This window comes from Mus pahari, chromosome 11 (genome assembly GCF_900095145.1).
Source record: "Mus pahari chromosome 11, PAHARI_EIJ_v1.1, whole genome shotgun sequence".
Lineage (NCBI taxonomy): Eukaryota > Metazoa > Chordata > Mammalia > Rodentia > Muridae > Mus > Mus pahari.
This window is the reverse complement of record NC_034600.1, coordinates 57798265-57821879: the sequence shown is the minus strand read 5'-3', so window position 1 is coordinate 57821879 and position 23615 is coordinate 57798265. Positions and strand designations below refer to the sequence as shown.

At 41.8% G+C, this 23615-nt stretch overlaps 1 protein-coding gene across 1 annotated transcript in view; it reads right to left on the bottom strand.

The window, feature by feature from the left end:
• Adamts12 (ADAM metallopeptidase with thrombospondin type 1 motif 12) overlaps positions 1-23615 on the bottom strand; it is a 277501-nt gene that overhangs the window by 37381 nt on the left and 216505 nt on the right. The window contains exons 17-19 of the mRNA XM_021208250.2: positions 20652-20778; positions 12761-12971; positions 971-2080 (exon numbers count right to left, since the gene is read on the bottom strand). Of these exons, the coding sequence (XP_021063909.1) occupies positions 971-2080; positions 12761-12971; positions 20652-20778 (1448 nt within the window). The remainder of the gene's footprint in view (positions 1-970; positions 2081-12760; positions 12972-20651; positions 20779-23615) is intronic.

The following is a 23615-nucleotide window of genomic DNA, read 5'->3' as shown; positions in this document are numbered from 1 at the left end:
CTGTAGACCAGGCTGGCCTCGAACTCAGAAATCCACCTGCCTCTGCCTCCCAAGTGCTGGGATTAAAGGCGTGCGCCACCACCGCCCGGCTATCTATCTCTTTCTATACAGAAATGTGAAGACAGATTCCTGTAGTTGTCACTCATCATAGAACCTCTGGAGTGCACAGCTGAAGGGACACCAGGGATGCTCCACCCTAGGCATATCAGCCTGCAGCTTAAACATCAGACATAGAAAGATGATGAATTCTCCTTGCTCACATAGTAACTGGTTCAGGTCTCCTAAAAGAGACTTATTCTCATTGTACTTCATCATATGTCTTTCCTTTAGTATTTATAAACAATGTATAAACATATACCTGTATTACACATTGTTTTATAAATAATATATTTAATCTTCTTCCCATTTGGGGATCTGGCATAGAGATGGTTGTATTTGTTATTACATATGTTTTCCATCTATCTATCTATCTATCTATCTATCTATCTATCTATCTATCTATCTATTATCTATTTATCCATCTATTTATCGTCTATCTTTCAACCTATCATCTCTTTACAATCTATCATCTATCTCCTATCTATCATCATTATCATCTATCTATCAACATTATCTATCACCTATCACCTAATTTTTCCTTTCCTCCCTACTTCTCCTCTCTCCATCTCCCTCCTTTCTCTCTCCATCACTCTTTCTCCTCCTATCTTCACATTCTCTTTCCTTCTTTCTCTTTTATTTCAACAAAATCTTATTATGTAATCAGGCTGGCTTCCAAATCTGCTCTGCACTTAGGCTGTTTCTCAATTCACAATCTACCTGTTCCAGTCTCCCAAGAGCTAAGATTACAATTGTGTACCTTCATGCCTAGTTAGACATTTTGATGCAAGTTCATTTGGAATTTGTACAATATACCATTCTTAGACATTTTCCATAAGAAATCAGGTCTAAGACAGGAAGTAGAATCTCTTACTTGACTCCAGTTTCCAACAATCCAGTATGCAGGGCTGTGGTCCTTCATAAGATGCTTGTAGTCAGAAGCATTTAGCAAAAACCCCTCAGCAATCAGACTGGAGGCATCTTCTTCAGTCAGGACAGGCCCAGAGCCTTGGGTTGGATTTGTATTATTTGGCAGTGCCAATTTGTCATGGTTTCCTAACTTCTTTGAGGTTGCTGGCTGGTGGTCTCCTCCAAGAAGGAGTGGAATCTTCCTTGAATTTTCAGTGATCATCCCCTCATCCCTGGGTGTCTCATTTTTGAAGGACCAGGCAGGTAATGAGCCTTCCATCATTGTACTGAAGGGAGGCCATGGGGGCTCTTCCCCCACATAAGATGTTGGTGGAGGTCCAAGTGGCATTTCTGCATCCATCTCCATGGGAGCATCATGTTCAGGTACTCCGATCTTGTTCCATATCACAGAGTTGCTTTCATCCTTGTTCAAAGGCTGGTCACTGTCTCCCCCAGATCCACTATGCATCTCCACTTCTGGATCTGTGGTCACAGTGCTATAAAATGGAGTTACCTGCCAAGTCATAGCATCGCTAAATGATAAACCAGAATCACTTGTTGTGGTTGCCCAAAAGTCACCCTCTGAAGTGGGACCTATAGCTGAACTGGAAACATTCTCATCATCAGGTTGGATACTCAAAGACCAGGAAGTCAGGGGCGCCTGGGAAGTGCTTCCAGAAGAAGTAGGGAAGTAGGAGCCCTCTTCAGCTTGGGTTGAATTATTCTGCCATCCTATCCCATTTGGATCTTCTTGGGATGCTATGGTGGAGCCAAGGCTGTCGATTGTGGGAGTACTTGTGCTCATAGACTCAGGCGCTGTGGGTGTGGACAGTGGTGTGGGCCTGGATGTTGGTGCTGGGATGGGCTTGAAGGGGTCGCGTTCTGATGTTGTTTGATTTTTCCCATTGGGAGCTATATCTTTATTGGGTTTCAGAACTCTACGGCTAAATGGGCACTGCTGGAGGCCACACAGAGCCCGACTGTTGGGTTTCCGTGTCTTGTCACATGGTTCATTAAGGTTCTTGGCACACGTGACACTGCGAATCCTCACTCCACCACCACAGGAAACCGAGCACTGGAAAGACAGAGACAGCTGTGAGTTAGTGGGAAAAGATGCTTCTCTGCTCTCGGTCAGGCGCCGTGGTGATTGAATTGTGACGCTAATGCTCTAGTGCCATTTGGTTTCTATGATTTCAGTTTTCCATTGTCTCCTGGAGAGCAGCCAGGGCCCAGAACCAATCTGAAAAAAAAAAAAAAAAAAACAAACCAAAAAACAAAAAAAAAACAAAAAACAAAACAAAACAAAAAAAACCCCAAGATACAGTCAAACTGAAGGCTTTCGGTGTCTTGATAACTGGATACCACCATCTACAAGAAGTGCAATGAATTAAATTACTCCCCCATCTCTGCTCTTCAGTGACGACTATGATCTCTTTCTTCTGGCTATGAAGCTATTGAATTAATTCAAAAACGCTCCCAGATCCTCAGAATTGTACTAAACTAGCTATGTGAAAGCTTTTATATTTAGAAAATAAGTATTAGAATCCACGTTTTCTGCCCCCACCCCAGGTGTCAGTTATTTTTCTATGGCAGGTAGGATTCTGTTAAAAAGCTAGATACTCACCATACTCAAATATAGTTAAGATCTAAGGTTTTTTTTTTTCTTCCTGATTTTGAAAGATGAAAAGTTAATCAAAGGTGGCAAATATATTTTCTCAAAGAATTGGGTCCTTCCATCAGTAGGACAGTAATATGCACACTGGGAAGTGCTGTGTCTCCTATTCTAACACTCTTATACATTCTGGATGGTTTGGGCATCCAGATTCCCTTTTATTGGGGGGTGGGGAGAGGAATCCCAACAGGGCATTCCGTCCTCTCAGCTTAATGTAAAACCTGTTTCATCCACCTCTTTGCCCACTAATCATACATAGCTGTTATATAACACAGGAAAATTAGTTATTTTGAAAAGTCTAGACTTCTACCAAACTGCTCCATTTTTACTTTTCCCAGTGACCTGTTAATTCAACCAACAAGTGGCTGGCGCTGGAACAAGGAATACTCAGGTTCCTTTGCCATTCATTTTATATTGATTTATATTCTCTGTCTTGTATCATTGACATCAAAGCAGGATTCTTAAGGGTATGCCTGAATCATATCTGATGGATTTCACAGGGCCTCCTAGTCATTATTCTGTGTGATATTTGCAACATCTCTTCAAGATTTACAAGGCAGGAGTGATTATTCCACCCATCACAAGAGAGGCGCTGAAGGCCCCAGGACTCACTTGAAAGGCTGCAAGTCAGCTTCAGTAAAAAGTCAGGTTTATCTACCTCATTTTCTTCTCCACCGTAGCCAGTATAACACGGATACGTGGACTTTGCTTAGTGAGTTGCCAGTGCTTTTGATTTTAGAAGAGTAACCCTGGGGGGTGGGGGCTGTTTCTTATTCACAATTACATGGCAGGGTAGTTCTTATAATATTTGATCACTATATATATATATATATATATATATATATATATATATATATATATTCGCTAAGGGATTGTTTTATTTTTGGGGGGGGGTGGGAATAGGAAAGGGGAAACTGGCACCTACAAGCTTATTATATATATATATCTTAGCTTCCTTGCTTCCTCCAGTCCTATTGGTGTACATATCTCCTCCTTTATTTTGTTTCAATCAAGCACAATCACTCAGGCACACATAATTGCTCTGTGAAATCAGCTCCTTTGAAAACAAGACGCACAGGAGATTATAGACCAAGGCAGCAGCCAAGTGTAGACTTGGGTTCACAGTGCTGTCAGTAAGGCACTGCCCGGTCCTAGAACTGCCCAGTAGTTACAGGTCTAATCCTTGATGGGAACAATGCTCTCCTCTCAGGAAGCACACACTATCCTCCCAACAAGGATGAGGCTGTCATATAGAAAATATTGTCTTCTGGTGCTTCTGTGGCTCCTTCTGCCATCCATTGGGATCCCAAAACAAGCAAGCTGGAGGTGTTTATTTTTCTGCTTTGTCTCAGATTTCTAGCACTTTTGAGTAGGAAGACACTTCAGAGCCCATTCAATTCAGTTCTCTCTCATTACGTTCTAGTCTAAATGCCTTGGGTTTTCAAACCTTCACACTGTAAAATTTATAAGTAATTTTCAATGTGTGCCTGAACACATTTTTCTCCCAGGCGGGCTTTGCTTATAGGGGGGATTCAGAAACAAGGCTAATGGGCCTCTCTTGAAAAGTTTTCTCTCCAAGAAGCATCAGAATATATAACAATACAGGGGGATTCTTCTATGTCTTCCCCGTGCTTCTGAATTGGTTTGACTTGAAGGGTTTGTAATGCTTGTAGGGATGTGAAAGTGCATGGCACATTTCAATTATTTTCAATTAAAAAGCTCTCAAGTATGTGCTCTCTGTTTCTACCATATTGAATTATGGGAAAAAAAATAACTGCAAAGCCTGTGAGAAATGGCTTAAGTTCTACACACACACACACACACACACACACACACACACACACACACACACACGTATTCCTCTGATTAGCTCAATTTTCTGGAAATTGAGAGGAAATTAATAACTACTTTTCAAGGCTACTGGGAGGACTATGTGAGCCCAGTCAACAACACATATACAAAATAAAGGGGCACACACACACACACACACACACACACACGTGCGCACACATGTCAGTCAATATTTATAGTATGAGCATCTGCATAACACAAATGAGGTAACTGGTCTTTAGAAGCCATTGTTATTCCTATAATAACGATGATGCTTTTAATAATATTGATGCTAACAATGACAACCGGCAAGGGCGGGGTTCCCCAATTTCTACTATCCTTTTGGATTATGGTATATAAAACTATTTTATCAGTGGAGTTATAAGGAAACCAGAGCCAGGAACCCATCTAGAAAACAATCTAAAGACTAATGTACTCTTAGTGCTTTATTGTTGTAGGATTTTAGTCCCGGATACCCTGGGATAATTGAAGGAGTCAAGATATGGTCTTCTTCTGTTGGGAGATTTGCTTTATTTGTTTGTTCATTTGTTTGTTTATCACTATATGTGTCTGTCTATGTATCTGCATTTCTGTGTGTATGTCTATGTGTGAATGCTGCCTACAGAGGCTTAACGAGGAAGTCAAATCCTTTGGAGCTGGTATAACAGGCAGTTATAAGTTGCCCAACTTGGGTGCTAGGAATCAAGCTTGTGTCCTTTAAAGGAATGGAAGCATTATGAATCACTGAGCCATCTCCCTAGCTTGGCCCATGTGACCTTTGAACTTACAGATTTCAAGAACTCAACAATCTTATCATGAATTGGGTAAATGTACACGAGAAAAGCGAAAACACGTAATAGCCATCAAATGGTTTCTTGAGTTGAAATGCATTAGTTTTGGTACTTAAAAACAGAAGACTTTTCTCAAATAGTACTGGTCTAAAAAGGTGGATTCTTTCTGTGATCTACTACATCTTAAAACATCAAGATAGATATTGTTGGTATTCTGTCTTAACTCCACCCCCACAGTTCTCTGGCAATAGCCAGGTCTGCTCCTCTCTACAGTTACCTGGCAACAGCCAGGTAGGCCTGGCCCATTATAAAAGGGGCTGCTTGCCCCTCCTCTCTCTCTCTTACTCTCTTACTCTCTTACTCTCTTACTCTCTTACTCTCTTACTCTCTCATCTCTCCCTTGCCCCTTGCCTCTTGCTCCCCTTCTCCCCATTTCCCCCCCTCCACGTGGTCATGGCCAGCCTCTACTTCTCTACTCCCTCCTTCTCTCTAACTTTCTCTGCCTCTACTACTCTCTTAACTCCCCGTCCCATGTCCCAAATAAACTCTATTCTATTCTATACCATCATGTGACTGACTGGTCCCTCAGGAGGAAGAGATGTCTCAGTATGGGCCTGACATCCCATTCCCCCACACCCCATAGGACATATCTTAATAGCTCTTTATCTTTTTATGATCACAACAGATATATTAAAAACCAGAAGAGTGGCAAATGTTTTCAAAGCTAGAGATTTCATATTTATTAGATTCTGGATGTTTGGCTATGCTTGAAGAGTCAGATGATCATCACCCATTGGTCTTATTCCCAAGGGCAGCTCAAAGCATCAGTCATGGAAACCAAGGTTTGGGATGGACACAAATATTTTCTGGCATAGCTATATGCATTTTCCTTTCCCGGGAGACACCCATTCTGCCAAGTGACCTGCAGTGGCCATTTCTTAGCCATCCTTAGCACAGGGCATGTTGTACCCAACAGGACCATGCTATCAACTCGGCTGAGCCCAAACAGGAAGCTGCCTTCTCTTGTTGTCAACAGAACAAGCAGTTCTCTTTGTATTCAGCCTGGAGCTCCTTCAACTGTGTTTATCTCCTCAGGAGCTGTCAAGCCCTTTAGATGAGATAAATGCAGCTCCGCGACACATACTTAAAGCCCATCTCAACTGGTACTTTTGGAATTCTCACAATCGGTTTCAGCTATGATTATCATATGCCCTGACCTTATAATTTTGAACTCTGTACCAGGCAAGAAGCGTGCTATTCATTCTATTTGTGTGCTCTCTGGGAGTTATCTTGCCCCACACATCTACCACTCCTGGATTAAAACCTGCTGAGAAAGAGGCCTGCTGCTAAGTTGGCCAACTCCACCTGCCTGAGGTTCACAGAGGCAGGGGAACTCGCTGTTGGCACAGAGATCCATCACTGAGCGAGGTCACTCAAAGCATAGCAGGGATTTATCAGAGGTTTGAGACTAAAGGGGCTTTGTGAGAAATGGCCAATATTTTATACATAAAACATTTCTATATGTTTCAAGAATTTATAAGTCAATGAGTGGGGTTCATACCAAAAATTGTGTTTGACATATACTAAAACATTGCCTGTTTTCAGTGAAAATGTGTCCCCTCTCCTCTCCAAAGGTAGAAACATCAGAATCCAAATGACTTCTACCTCAGACTGTGATCCAACTTAGAGATAGTTCTTTTAGATGGAAATTAACTTAAAATGAGGTCTTTTGAGTAGGTGCTAACCCTGTATGATCAGTATTCTTATAAAAGGGGAAATTTTTAGACAGACAAACATCTTGTAGGAGGAATACCATGGGATCGTGGTGGTGTACTTACAAGTCAAGGGACCCCCCCAAATTACTAGGAAACTACCAGATGGAGGGAAAAGGCAGCACAAGTTCATGCCCCCTTACAGAACTTAGGAAGTTAGCCTCTTAAAAAATTGATCTCTGCCTTCTAAGCTCTAGGACAAGAGATTTCCCATTTTGGGGGGCAGCTAGTTTTTGAGACTTCCTTATGGAAACTTAGATGAGTAAAAACAAACAGACACAGTCGTGTCAGCATAGCTGAAAGCCAGCTTTCTGAATAGTTCTTGCAAATAGGAGTGCCCAGGCATACTCCCCAGGAACCTGAGGAACATAGGCTGCCATATTTGGAAAGAGCTGGGGTCTTGGCACATGTGGAAGCTTCATTCCCAAAGAAGTAATACAAGTCAGAGCATCAACTTACAGGAGACCCTAACTGAGAATACTAGAGGTCAGGCTTGCAAATGTCCTCTGTCCCTGTGTGATTTTCCTTCAGTTTGTAGGAGCTCCTGCAGGGATTCGCAGGCATTCTCCTGGTACTGGTGTTTGTTTCTATGCCTTCTTTTTGAAGAGCTATTGAAAGCTCATTTCTGCTGACTAATAGCTGGTTTGTTTAGGTACTCTGGATTTGTTACCACTTGGATTTGAAGTGGTTCTCCAGGACTACCCTATCTTAAAGGCCTGAACCCAGCCTGGTGAATCCATCCACTGTCAAGTGGTTAGACTGAAGATACTTTATCCTAAATGATGGGTAAATACCCTGATGGCTTATGGTAGGATGGCATCACTGGGAAGTGGCATTGAGCTGAAGGTTCTGGTTATAGGAAACAGATCCTGGGCCCAGGAGTTAAATGGTAGATTTCCCCTTTGCCTCTTCCTATTACTGTTCTGTAAGTGACATAAAGTGAACACCTTTCTCCTACCATGCACTTCCTCCATGATGTTGTTACTTGCTGTGGGCATAAAACCAATGGAGCCAAGAGAAAATGTACTGAAAACTGAAGCCATGAGCTAATAAAATCTTTCATCTTTTAACCCATTATCTCAGTTACTTTTATAGTGTTGTGATAAGACACTATGACCAAGTCAACTTATAAAAGTTGTTTACTGGGACTCACAGTTCAAGAGGGTTTGAGTCTATGACCATCATGCTAGTGAACATGGCAGCAGGGAGACCAGGAGACTGGCATGGTGCTGATCCATGGGCACAAGGGAGGAAGAAGGGGTGGTAGTGTGGGCTTTTGAGAACTTAAAGCCTATGTTCAGTGGCATACCTCTTCCATTGAGGCCACACCTCCTAATCCTTCCCAAACAGTTCTAACAACTGAGGACCAAGCATTCAAACCTACAAGGGTCATTCTCATCCAAATCACCATATCCCTGTTAGGTATCTAGCTGCCATAACACTGGAACACCTGCACAAACAGATTTCATTTAATAGACTTCTAGGAACTTGGTGGATTGATTGCTCTGTTCATTTGTTTGTGCGTTCAGTCGGGCAGAGGACGGGCATATTATGGATATTCCTAGACGCTAAGCACATCTGTCCTAGACGCTAAGCACATCTGCTTTTGGAGGGCTTACTTTGTGTCTCCTCAGATGCACTCCAGTGCACTTCTAGTCTCAAGTGAGAGATGGTATGTTGCTGTTGAAACCAACTGGAACATTTTTTTTTTCTTTCGATTTTTGAAATTATTTGGTGAGACTAAGTCATTCTGTTTTGAGAGACTCAGATCGCAGCAATCATTATGTATATTGTGAATTCCAGCAAAGTGAGAAAAGATGACTCTCAAACTGTTTCCAAACAGAATATGTTTCTGATGAATTCTAGGAACTGCCATATTCCTGCATTTCACAGACACTTGAGATTTATGGCAGTGTTCAAAGTAGAATCTTAGCTGCCTGCATTCAAAGCCTCTAACACTGGGTAGCTGTATGACTAGAACAGGTCTCTAAGCATCTCTATGCTGTAGTCTCTTCCCCTGAGGAATGGGGATATTTTTCTACTAATATGAAATTAAATGTGATTGACTTTTAACATTTCTTTGAGTTTTTGAAAGTAACACATTTATTTGTTTTTAAGTCTTAAGTATTTCTTTAGGTTTTTGAAAAACTGACAGGTGGTATAAAGCATGTCTATAGTGTTTTATGAATTAAGGTCACCCTGAGCTAAAGAATGAGGTAGGTTAGTCATTTCCTTTGGGGCTCTGGATACCTCTGATGGACAAAGAGAGAAAACTGGAGTAACAGAGAAAGCTAGCCTTGGCCTTCTTGACAGATAACAAAGTCATCATTTACTGGCACACACTGTTTCTCAGGCAATCTGATTAAGTGCTTATATGGCTTATTTTATTCAACCTTACAAAAATAGAGATGAGGAAAAGGTTAAGATGAAGAAAGGATTAGAGTTAATAGTAGCTAGAGATGATTAGAGTTAATAGTAGCTAGAGATTTCCAGGGCTGGTAAAACTGATACTGGGTTATAGTTGGTGAAAGAGAAGCCCCATGAAGTGAGGCAATGCCTAAATTGTTCTGTGAGTTTATTTGGAATACATGAGTCTAGATGGTTCTTTGGGATATTTTCTGTTTCCTTTCTTGTCCAAGATACATTAGGTCAGACACATTTACTAATTACATGGTGCTTTCAGGGGTCTTCTGTCCATCCATGAATGGAAAAATATGGCACAACTTTCTGCTGAGCCTATAAATAAGCCATTCCCTATGTCTTGGATCCAGGACTAAAATCCCCACATAAGATGGGTGTGGTGATGTATTCCCAGATATTCAAGAGGGTGGTTCAGTTCAAGAAGATTAAAAGTTAGAATCTAGCTTAGATGACCTAGCAAGAATTAATTTTAAAATAAAATATAAAGTTTTGGAGATATGAGCTAAACAGGAGAGGGCTTGGTACACACACACACACACACACACACACACACAGATACATACATATACAGACACACACAGAGACACACACAAACACATACACAGACACACAGACAGACACAGACACATACACAGACATACACACAGAGAGACACACAGAGAGAAACAGAGAGAGAAAGAGAGAGAGAAAAAGAGAGAGAGAGAGAACATGAATATGGGTGGGTAGATTTATCTGGAAGTTGGGGGAAGGAAAAGAATGATAATAAAATATATACTTTTGTTTGTTTTGTTGTATTTTTTAGGATATGGGAGGGATTGGGGGGAAATTGGGGAGGGAAAGATCTATTTTTGATAAAAAGAAAGCTGATAAAATATATATGTAAAAATTTTAATAAACAATGAAAAATACATACACATAAAACTGCCCAAAGGTATCTTTGCCATAGGTAGAATGTCAAAGGCATTCATTCTTGTCATATTTCAGCAAAGCTCACTGAGGGCTATTATCAAGACAACAGAAGGAGGGAAGAAGATTCATCCAATGAATTTGGATTAATCAGCATCCATTTATCCACTAATGCTGGTTTACCTACAGGGACTTTGACTAAATACATTTCTTAATGAAGGTACCAGCCTGACTTTTCTTCTCTGCTCTGCAAGAGGAAGCTAGAACCTGGATTCCACATATGAAGTCAGTCAACTACACAATGGCCTGTTTGGGAACTTCAGACACTAATACTTATCACCTTATGACGACTCTTAGGGTCTCTTGCTTTCCAGCTAAAGCCATTTTTTATGTGCTGTACATGTGGGCTCAGGAAGAAGGTCTCCTTGGCCAAATCTGTAATTATAGTCTTTTGAGAAAACCCTGGGATTCTGGCAATTAGTAAATTTGACATGACAAGAATTATTAAGTGTTTTGGATGCAGCCAACACTTTTTTTTTTTTTTTGTAAACAAATTTAATGGATCCACCTCAATACCTCATTCAGCCTTATTTTGGCAACACTGTAATTTATAGCAGTATAGGTTGGTGGTGAACAGGTCAGGCCAAATATGTGCTATGGTTGCTCCTTCCCAGAAATAGCAGGGAGGATATTCTGACTTGGCATTGATGTATGCAGATGTATCAGTGCGCAAATGCATAACGCATTTGTATTAACTTCGAGATACACTATTTGCCGCATGCATCCTTCCTAATCATTCTCCACTGCCCATCTTCCCTCAACTGCCCCACCTTTTTCATTTTCCTCTCCCATTTGATAGAATGTTTTCACAGTCTAGGGACCATAATTTCCATTTCTTAACTTGAGCCCATATGCCTACCAAAATACCCTGCTCAGTACTACAAGATGATCTCAACTATGATTATATGTTAAAGAAACTGTCTTGGGAAGGTAATCAAAGCTGCTTGGTTCACATGAATGCTCTGCTTTCATATAAGTATCTTCAGAGAAGATAATTTCATTGATGCAAAATTTAGACTTCTTCTTTAGGTAATGTTTTCAGAGCATCTTTATGAACTACACAAGAAATCTTTATACAGAATAAAACAGTCATTAGACACAAATGCTCTCTCTCAGCTGTGTACATTAACTTACTTATTCATCATTGTTCATTCTGGTTGCTTTCTAGAATCTTCTCCTGCACCAAATATTCCCCACTTTCCTGAAGGTGAGATCTCAGAAAAGCTCCTGAAAATTTCTAGCCATTGTTATAGGAAGCTTGTAGCTTCTCAAGAAAGCCAGTGGGATATCTCAGTGGGTCAAGGTACTTGCCACCAAACCTGGGTTTGATCCCTGGAACCTAACTGGTAGGAGAATAGAACTGTTGATGCCCACAGTTACCCTCTGACCTCCACAAGTGTGTCGCTGCACATATGTACACACACACAAAATAAAAATGAGTTCAATTTTTTTAAAAAAATAGCATAATGAAGTTATGACAAAGTCAGTATTATCCTTAAAATTCTGATGTGCTCATTCCTAAAGGTCATTTATTTTCTAGTCATTCCTTAGGTCATAACTGAAATGGACACAGAGAAGTAGAAACAAGGCCTGTGTCTTAAGGAAAGAAGAGCTGGGCTTTTATCAGTCACTCTTGGTAACAGGCACAGCAAGACCTGACAGATCCAGACTCCACAGTGACACAGAACATTAAATCCAGTTTTTGTTTGTTTTTCTCTTCATAACCTTCAAACTGTCAGATCCCTACCTGTACCCAGAGATTTAGATCTGGTTAATTTGGGGGGAAATACAGTGCTAATTTGAAGGTATGAACTGTTAACAGATATCCCAAACACATTCTGAGTGGATGAATGATTTGAATGGTTTCAGAATCAATTGCATTCTTTATTTTCAACAGAGCAATACACCTTTGGGCTTAGCTAACTACAGCAATGAACTTTCCACACACTTTATAGACTGACTTTGGGGGCTGTAATATGTGTGTGTGTGTGTGTGTGTGTGTGTGTGTGTGTGTGTGTGTGTGTGGCTTTGGTTTACTAGAACAGCTTAACAATGGGCCAACAATAAACAATAACAAGCTGTCATGAGCCCAGATCAGTGAGGTCCACTGGATCCACAGTTAATAGCTGCTTGCTCTGCAAGAGAGGGTAAGATCCTGCAAGGCCAGACACAGGAAATGCAGTAAGCAAGCCAGATGTGATAGATGCCCTATAGTATGCGGTTTTAGGCTAAGTCATTTTGGAAGCATGAGTAAGAGGTGGATGAAACAGAGCTATCGCTGTCCCTTCAACCCATGAGCTTACCTCACTCCAGTTGCCTACTGTCCAGTCTGATGGACACAGAATATCTCTGTTGCAGGAAACCAGTGCTTTGGGCTTCAGCAGGTGCTGGCAGTCTGTAGCAGGGAGAGCTTGTTCATCAGAGCCCATGGTCTGGATGCACAGCACGGTTCTCTTTTTTTCTCCATAGGGCCCACATGTCGTTGAGCACGCTTCCCACTCCCCTGCCCACCACCTGCAGGCAGACACAGAATTGAGGAGATCAGCAACCGTACGTGTACACTCACTCATTCCATCATGGCTGGAGAAAGTAGGCAAGTGTACGTTACAGAGCTGGGAGGCCCTTGGAGATGGTGCAGACTCCATTGGTATTTTCTGCAGACAGCCAGTGTGACTTGTTCAGTTATAAACCCCAGAGCCCAGCAGAGACCCTGGCGTATATGGTTGCTAAAACAAAAATGAACACACAAGATGGCTCAGTAGTATAGAGCAATTGTTGCTCTCTCAGAGGACTCTTTCAGAGTTTGATTTCCAGCTCCCACATGGTAGTTTATTATTATCTGTAATTCCAGTTTCAGGGGACCCAAAGCCCTATTCTGACCCCCAAGGCCCAAGGCACATAAGTACTGTACATACATACTGGCAGGCAAAACATTTATACACGTACAATTTAAATTTAAATTTTACTTGAAAAGAATGATGTCTTTTAATGGGGGAAAAAATGTCAAGAAAATTGAGGTCCAAGGTTCTCTCTGTGAAACTTCAAGCAAGCTTAAGCTTCCCCGCCTCATCTGTTGGGTGAGAGTAGTAATTGTGATTTCATCAGTACCACGGATTAAATGAAATAGCAATTCATGCAAAGTGAGCAGCACAGAGCTCCCCCCCAACAACCACCCCGACCTCCACCCCACCCCCCCAACCACAGATCTCAATCCCTGTGACTCATTGGTTCTTTGACTGGAGGGGTGACGTCATAGCACTCGTTTGTCTCCTGGCTCTTAACCTAATGTTTTTCTATGCCGCTATGAGACAGACATAAATGCCCCCATTTTCATTTACTTAGGCAATGTCAAACCTAGCTCACTGCTTTTATTTTGCCTCTGTATCTTCAGCAACCTGCCTATTCAGAGTTTCATTTGATAAAAGAGGAAAAAAAAAAAACTTAAAGAAGATAATTTCTTCCATCTCAGAAGCTCCCGAGAAGTTAGACAGTTGGATAAATTAATATTTTTTGTCTTGTCTGAGGACAAGTTGGCTGGTAAGCTTTCTGTTTCTGAGCGATTAATTGAACATTCCAGGGTGGGCCCAATGGCTGCACCAAAGTGCTTTTGAGAAACAGCAAGGATTCCTACTGGGACTTCCCCCTTACCCCCATTCTTCCATTTCCATCAATATGCACACCTGCTCCAGCTCAGAAAGCAGAACTAGTCTCTTGTGCCAGTGTAGATGGGGGTCCATCTTTGCTTTGGGGATACCCAGTTCTTCCATCTCAGCTCCCAAGCAGCAGGAAAGTCGGGCATTTCTATTTTTCACGGTGCTATGGCACATGACGGGAAACTCCCCCATCCTGACCTGGACACGGCCTCCTGGCCTTGAGACCGTAATCAATTTTGCTGACGACAAAGCTTTGTTCTATTCTTTTCATCCGCTGCGTATTATGTTTGTGTGGGCGGATATGTTTAATTTCAAGCTAAAATTTGCAGAGGAAAGCTCTCTCTCAATTCTCCCATTTTCTTCCATAAGCAAGTCATTAAGAGCACCGACTTATTCTTGGGGGTTTAATTCTGGTTGTCTTGTATGCGCAAAGACCTAATACTTGACAGTGTGATGTGGAAGCAAATTAATGCCCACTGTATTAGTCTAATTACTTTGCCCCACCTCTGACATTTCCAAAGGAGGCCAGGCAGACTGCTGAATGTATAAAATGTCATTCTGGAAAGGCCCTAATCTGAGCTGACTGAAGGCCTAATTTATCTAATTACTTGCTACAGGGCTTTCAGCTGGGTTCTAACGAAGTGATAATAGCCCGTCCTGTTTTCCATTTTCTGGAGTTTCTTCCATAGTCCTCATGGAGAGATCATGTGCTAGTCCAGGGATTCAGAGGTGTCACCTAGGGGGGCTGGAAAGATGGCTCAGTGGGTAAGAGACTGGCTGCTCTTCCAGAGAACCCAGGTTCAATTCCCAGCACCCTCATGGTGGCTCACAACTGTCTACAACTCCAGTCCTGAGGGACCTGACACCTTCACACAGCCACGAATGCAGGCAAACCCACCAATGAGCATAAAATAAAATTTATTTATTTATTTATTTATTTATTTATTTATTTATTTATTTATTGTCTTTTGAGACAGGGTTTCTCTGTATAGGCTTGGCTGTCCTGGAACTCATTCTGTACACCAGGCTGGCCTCGAACTCAAGAGATCCACCTGCCTCTGCCTCCCAAGTGCTGGGATTAAAGGCATGTGCCTGGCAAATAAATTATTTATAATTTGCTTCAAGTTCATGAGTTAGAAACTCTTCAATGCCATGGTGTTGGGAGGTGGAGCCTAATGGACATGTTCAGTCCCCGAGTTCAGAGGCCTTATGAATGGATTAATGCTATATATTATGCCTGTATAGACAGGCCTTGCTCTCCTCTTCTGCTGCATGGGGACCCACTTCAGCTCTCAGTCTTTCAGGCATTGTGTGAAGATGGAACAGGAGGGGCCTCACTAGTGCTGGTGCTTTAAGCCTAGAGTTCCCATTTCTAAAATCCCAAGAAATAAAATTCCGGTCTTTGTAAATTACCCGGTCTACGGTATTCTGTCCCAGCAGCACTAGCCAGCCTAACGTATCTTGTCAGCTTAAAATGAGACTTATCTATTTCTCATTTTTCCTGCCAAGGTCTGTCAGGCTCAAGATTGTACCACTGGCCCCCAATCTCCCCACGCCGGTTACTTCTTGTCAGCTTGACCCAAATGAGAGTCACCTGAGGACAGGGAACCTTCATCACATTGTCCTGTAAGCAAGCGTGTGGGGACATTTTCTTGACTGATGATTGATGTGGGAGAGCCCAGAATACAATGCTCTCTAGCCTCTGGGTGAGTGGTCCTGAGCTGTGTACTAAAGCGGCATGAGCAAGCCACGGTGAGGAATCCAGTAGGTAGCACTCCTCCATGGGCTCTGCTTCAGGCCCTGCCTCTAGGTTCCTGACTTGACTTCCTTAACGATGCACTGTGATGTGAAAGTGTGAAGTGAAATACATCATTTCCTTCTCAGTGACACAGAGAAGGACCAGACTCGGCTTGACCAAAGGCTGTACACTGCCTTGTGACATTCATTTTTAACTGAGACTTCTGCAAAGTCAGGTTAAGAACGTCTACCCAAGTCAATGATTATCTTTGATATCTGCTTGAGTCCCTTGGACTCCATTTTCCCCCTATGATCACCCTGATGTATCTTAAGAAAGAATACTAAAAGGTCAGCTTTGCCCATATTTTCTTTAGTTCCTTTTTCTCTTAATATTTACCCATCCATTGCCCTATATCCTGATACTCAAATACAGACTCCCAGTTGTCCATGCTATAGTTGGTACGGAGGCCAGTGTCTTCTTCTCAGTAAATTTCCATTATTGTGGTACCTATACCCATGATATTGTTGAATAAAGGAGCATTCACTCTAACAAATATGAACAGTGTTGTTTTTTTTTTTTTTAAAACAACTGTTTTCTTTTATAACACTCAACACGCAACTGATCAGTTGAGCATCCATTGTGTATAGTGTTCTTTAATCACTAAAACCTTTGTGGATCTCTAACCCATTATGATGTAAAAATCCTTTAGGACTGGATTTATACCACAGATTATTATTATGATATCAACATTAGTGGAGCTTTAAAAGAAGGTCCATCTCTGACTAAACTCAGAATTTCTTGTAGGGAGGGCCAAGATATCAATGCCTTGTAAGAACTACCCAGAGAATTATCTTGAGATTTCAAGTCAGGATTGGAAATTACTGATGTTCTTGGTGCCAAATAAATGGCTATAACTTTGTATATCTAAATTTTACCCAAGTAATGGGCTTTATTGTTTTAATATGAGTCGTAAGTTATATTGAAGTACACTCTAAGTGTGTGTGTGTGTGTATGAGGGAGAGAGAGAGAGAGAGAGAGAGAGAGAGAGAGAGAGAGAGAGAGAGAGAGAGAGAGAGAGAGAGAGAGAGAGAGAGAGAGAGAGAGAGAGAGTCTTTAAGAGCCCTAAGTTATCCTGGAATAATACTTTTCTCATGTTTATTCTCATGTTTAGCTGGACTCCCATCCTCAGGAGGCCTCGGGGGAGGGGGCAGGATGGGGAACCTCTGAGTCCCTCTATTACCTGCAACTTCTCTGCTTCCCCCACACACACACCCGGACCCCGTTTCCAGGGCTTGCAAGGGCAGCTCTGACTGCTATGAGCTAGGTCAAACCACCCTCTCACCCTTATTACTCAGACCACTGAGACCAGAAATGTTGCGAAATGAAATGACCTATAATGCCATGAAAGAAGTTTTTGCACATCAGAGAGTAATCCAGTCTCAGCTCAGAAGTGCTGACTCAGAGAAACCTTGATTGAAGTCGCCTGCTGTTCTTTCAAGCAGGGAAGCCTACAGGCAGCTGCTGGGGTTGAGTGACTGACTGGCTGTGAGGTTTATTGAATGCACTGGATGTGCTGCCTCATGGCTGTAACCTTGCAGTGCTTTCCTTTGCAGAAAAGCAGAGTGAAGCCAGCTAGGCAGAGGAAACACAACTGACCGCTTTCTGCACTCGAATATTCCGAAGAACTTCCTTCTTGGCGGCTCTGGGCCTCAAAGCCATCAGCTGCCTCATATTTGATCTAAGCTATTGATAATTTGACAGTTTTATCAAATGTTTAAAAAATAATCTCTCTTGGACATTTCTCAGTGGGTGGTGGTGGTGGATCAACAAATGTTAAACTTGGACCTAAAACCAAGATATTACTAAAGAAAATCTGTCTTGAGAAAGTAAAAGAAAGATGAGAGAGAGAGAGAGAGAGAGAGAGAGAGAGAGAGAGAGAGAGAGAGAGAGAGAGATTGATTTTGGAGGGTGAAAGGGCAGCTATGGATGACGAATGTGATCTTTTCAGAAGTCACGGAAGTCAGGTAAGCAAGGAAGATGCTCTAAGCTTCAGGTCAAGGGACTAACTATTGTGCTGAGCTTGTCAAAATGCATACTACTAACCGAGTAACTGCTGTTTATTATATTTTTTATAGCAACTTAATTTCATTTCTTTAAGAAGTAAATTCCTTTAAGCCCTTTATGAATTTGCACACAAGAAACTTAGTTCTTATAGTCAAACTTGCCTGTTTGCTCATCAGTGTTCATTTTGTTGATCTCTTTGTTTCCTTCCTCCTTCCTTCCTTCCTTCCTTCCTTCCTTCCTTCCTCCCTCCCTCCCTCCATTTTCTTTCTTTCTTTCTTTCTTTCTTTCTTTCTTTCTTTCTTTCTTTCTTACTTTCTTTCTTTCTTTCTTTCTTTCTTTCTTTCTTTCTTTCTTTCTTTCTTTCTTTCAGAAAGCTTAAACCATTCCCTTCCCCCTGTCTTCTGACTCTAGGGATTACAGGTGTGTGCCACCAGGCCTAGCCCATATGTGACTTTATTACCCTTGGTAAATATGTTAGTCTATATAATAAAGTAAACAAATATCACTATAAGAAAAGGACTATAGCTGGGCAGTGGTGGCACATTCCTTTAATCCCAGCACTTGGGAGGCAGAGACAGGCAGATTTCTGAGTTTGAGGCCAGAGTGAGTTCTGGGACAGCAAGGGCTACACAGAGAAACCCTGTCTTGAAAAAAAAAAACACAAAAAAGAAAGAAAGAAAGAAAGAAAGAAAGGAAGGAAGGAAGGAAGGAAGGAAGGAAGAAAGAAAGAGAAGGAAGAAAGAAAGAAAGAAAGAAAGAAAGGAAGAAAGAAAGAGAAGGAAGAAAGAAAGAAAGAAAGAAAGAAAGAAAGAAAGAAAGAAAGAAAGAAAGAAAGAAAGAAAGAAAGGAAGGAAGGAAGGAAGAAAGAGAAGGACTATATGTATATAGCATAGCAACAAAGAGAATTTTAATATAAATTACAATATGATCAACTAGCTGGAGTCAAGTAACTGCCTAAATGAATGTATCACTGATTTTAAATATATTGTGTGTATGCATGTGCATGTACATTTGTCCGTGCACCTAATCTTAGATATAAACTCAGACTTGACCTGTTAATTTTGTTGACCTTTAGCAACTGCAAGCTGGACTCCTTGCATTAGCCATGCATAGAAATAGTCTCAAAACAACAACAACAACAACAACAACAAAAACAAAACCAACAAACCAACAAAAAACAACAACAACAACAAAAAAACCAAAACACCAACAACAAAAAACAAAACCAACAACAACAACAAAAACCAACAAAAAACCAACAACAAAAACAAAAAGCAAAAAAACCAAACAGCAAAACAAATACCCATAAAAAATGTAATTTAAATTGAAAATATGCCATCCAACGACAGGATCTTAAAGGACTTGTCAAATTGCTTACGCTTTTCTTTTCCTACTCAAGTATCATCTTCTAATTGTTTATAGAGAATTGGAGGAAATTACGTTTCCCACACAACGGCAGATGCTGAGGAATCACTGTTATCCCAGATGAGCCCACTCAGGTGGCAGAGGCAGCACTATAAGCAGACAGATCATCTGCTCATGCGCAGTGGCTGTCTGGCACTGGCTGTCCAGTACCTGGCTCCTGTGTAGGTGTGTCGGTCCTTCCAATCTAACCGCCATGGCTGCACGACTGACTATATACGAGGAAGTTGATTAGTTGGACCATTTCTAACTTTTCTGTGCATCCAGAAGCAAAGCAGACCTCTGAGAGGCTCTACCCAGCAACCGACTGAGACAGAGACGGATGCAGCTATCCACAAACATTGGATGGAGGCCTTGACCCCTGTGGAAGAGTTAGGGGAAGGATGAAAGGCCCTTAAGAAGATGGCAACCACACAGAAAGATCAACAGAGTCAAGGAACCTGTACCCCTGGGAGCTCCCAGAGACTGAGCCACCAACCAAGGAGTACACAAAGGCTGGTCAGAGGCCTCTGATGCATATGTAGATGAGGGCTGCCACATCTGGCCTCAGTGGGAGAGGAGGTGCCTAATCCTGCAGAGTAGGGGGTTACCTGAGGGGGGTTGTTCAGAGTCAAAGGGGAGGGGGATCGGGAAGGAACATTGTGAGAGGTGAATGGGAGGGGAGTAACATTTGGGATGTAAACAAATAATTAATCTTTTAAAGAGGGAGATCCATCTATAAGCACACCTTTAGAAGCATTGGAAGAGAAAACAATATCCTTTACTGTGTTCTGGCACGCTGCTTTCAGATCCTAGAGATGACGAGATGCCAGGTTCACTATACAGCTTCAGGGATAGGAAGAATTCTGTGAGCTGAGTGTGACCAAGTCCTGGCTGAAGCTCCGGACAGTGAGCCCAGCCCTGACACCCACCTACATTCTAATTGTCCTCTTGTGAGAAGCCTGAAGTCAGGAGCGGACCCAGACAGTTCAGAGTACGAGTAAGTGAAAGTTCTAGATTCAGCAGGAGACCGTGCCCCCGGAGAACTAAACCATCTGGCAGTTAAACCGTTTCTGGGTGAATGTTGTGAACATTTTTATCTTCAACAGTTTGAGACTGAGTCTTAGCAAATAAAAACATACAGGGTATCCACTTTGTAAGAAGAATTGCTCTCTGGAAAGAAAATATCTGTACAGCTTGCCACAGGCTGACAGCACAGTCACAGAAACCTCTCAGAGCTTTCCTTCATTGACTAGTCATAGTGCTTTGGAGCACTCTTAAATTAGGTGTCTGGCCAGGTGACACCCAGACGTCAAGCTTCATGTTATCAAGGGTTACCTGGGTGGGCAATCCATTTCATGGCACTTCCTCTGTCTCACGCTGGGCTGTGTTTCTGGGTTACAGAAGGTCGTTTTCACTACACCGTGGCCCTTCTTGACACAATGGGCAGCCTGCCTGCGGATACCTGGAGAAAGGACCACACAGGTTGAATTCTGAACCCATAGGAATGCTACTGTACAAGAAGCCTACATCCTCAGAGAGGCTCTGGGTAAAGACTGAAGGTGAGAGTTTCAATCCAAGAGGAGCCTTCAGATGGTGCCAGCGCCAAGACATTTGAGTGACTTCGATCAAGTCTCCGAGTCTTTGAGTGACTTTGACTGTGGTCTTTGAGTTCTTCCTAGTTGAGAGGCCCAACATATTGGAGTAGGGATTTTTTTCCATCCTTTTATACCCTTTACAAATGCCTGTCTCCCAGGATCTGTGAGCATGATGAAGAAATACCTGTATGGACGGAATGGCTGCCGGCTCTCTTCCCTTCGCCTGTTGGGACCAATGCAGCTTCGCCTCCTTAGTTTACAGAGCATTGGCTCTGCTGATTCGTCACCCCCTCCTCTCCTGGGTCGTCCTTTCTTCCTCCCAGATCTACTCTGTTCCTCCCTGTACCTTGCTCTGAACTCCTGGGCGCCCATGGATGACCGTGGTTTCCTTCGAGGCCTGGAAATTGAACTGCTTGCTATCTTTTTGTCTAACTGCCACTTCTAATTCTCCTGGCCTAGGGATAGAAGCCTTGTTTCCCTCACATTCCAGTGTTCATGCGCACTGCTTACCTTCCTTGATTTCTCCACAGCCAGGGCAGTGAGTGCCAGTCAGACAACTCTTTCCTGCTGGGGCTTCCGAGTGCTATCATCTCCCTTACATTAATGAACTTAATCATTTAGAGTAAAAACCAAACACTATTACTCTTCAGTGGCACCCTCGTTAGTCTGAAATCCAATTTCGGAAGAGTGGCAGCTCTCTTTAATGTGGGATGTTGTAAAAGCTTTGGTGGAGGGGTGAGAATCAGGTCATGCTTTTAAGAGTAATTACTATTATGCAACTGCAAATTCAGAAAGTATGAGGTTGGACTATATCCAAATGACTGTGATTTGGGGCGAAAAGTAAAAGAATTATGGCTTGTCATTTTTTTTTTTTTTNAAACTGGATACTGCCCACAGAGAACTTTCACTAATTAAGGCTGCCAATAAACCTGTGTGATGTCATAACACTAAATTATTAGTCATCTGAAAACAATTACCTGAAACTTCTGCTTCTAAGATGGAAAATCAGACCTGTGAGATGGTTCGCCGGGTTAGAGCACTCTCAGCCAAGCCTGACGACTTGAGTTCGGTATCCAGAGGCCACACAGTAAGGGGAAAACCGATTGCTGTCAGTTTTTTTCTGACCACCATATACCCACAGTGCCATTTGTGTGCCTGTACACAGACACGGACACACACACACACAGATACACACAGACACACACACACACACAGACACAGACACACACACACAGACACAGACACACATACACACATACACACACACACACACACAATGGTATTTCAGAAGATTGTAAATTCCTTTAAATTCTTAATAAATTATATTAGCTATTATTGCTACAGGGCCAGTTAAGTGCCTTGATTTTAAACCTGTCACCCATGCTTTCCAACTGGAAGGGACTATGCCTTGAAAGAAGGAAAAGTAAAGTTCCGTGTGAAAAACAAGTTCAAGAACGGTGACAGCTCATGGCAGTCTCAACTTAATATTGCGATTTTTCAAATAGAGTCTGTTATGCAGCTAGTTTGTTTAAGATGGTTTAAATTTAAAATTCACATTAGGATTTGCTAGATAAAGCAACCAAAGACGGCTTTGCAAACAAGAGTGCAGCATTTCTGAAATGTCAAAACTTATGCGATCAAGGAGGCTCCAGGCAGTGCCTAACCATATCGTCTGAAAAGACTCCAGGGACTCTCACCTCAGTATGTGAAGGACCGAAGAGATCTCTTTACACCCACTCAAGTGACAATGATATTAATACATGGTAAAGTTCACATCAGCACAGAAATTATCATTCTCACACTGAACATAAAAATGTTTTAATAATAGGAAATGATGGAAATTTTGGGAATCAATAGCTTTATCAGTAAATCCCCTTCATAAATACCAGTGCACAGAAGTAACACTAACTTCACAGGAAGAAGAAAAGAGTGAGGGTTGAATATTGATAAATCCAACGTAGTCCACCAACTTTCAACTTCAGTTTCCAGAGAATGCTATTTTCCTGGCTCCCTTGTTCCTTTGCTTCTATTTTCTTCATATCTACCTGCCACAATGCAAACTCAGTCAAGGAAAGCCTGCACTGTGCTACAGAGAGAGAGAGAGAGAGAGAGAGAGAGAGAGAGAGAGAGAGAGAGAGAGAGAGAGAGAAAGAAGAAGAAGAAGAAGAAGNGAAGAAGAAGAAGAAGAAGAAGAAGAAGAAGAAGAAGAAGAAGAAGAAGAAGAAGAAGAAGAAGAAGAAGAAGAAGAAGAAGAAGAAGAGGGAGGGGGATGGAAGAGGGAGGGGGATGGGAGGGGGAGGGGGAGGGAGGGAGGGAGAGAGAGAGAGAGAGAGAGAGAGAGAGAGAGAGAGAGAGAGAGAGAAATATCAACAGCAGGTACCACATCAATCCCATAAGAATCACAACTGGGTTTGAGTCTGCTTTTTAACATATATTTGGTGAGTATTCTTTGACAATCTCCATAACTCTCCCAAGCCTCAGTTTCTTCATTATGATCTTTTTAACAGTGCAAATATTATAATAGTGTGTGTGTATATATGTATATATATATATATGTATATATATATACATACATATATATATAATTAGTTATAATGGGTAATATATTTGACATATAAATAATGTACTATGATAAATTATAAATATATTTTATTTATTTATTTATTTATTTATTTATTTATTTATTTATTTATGGGGTATCAAC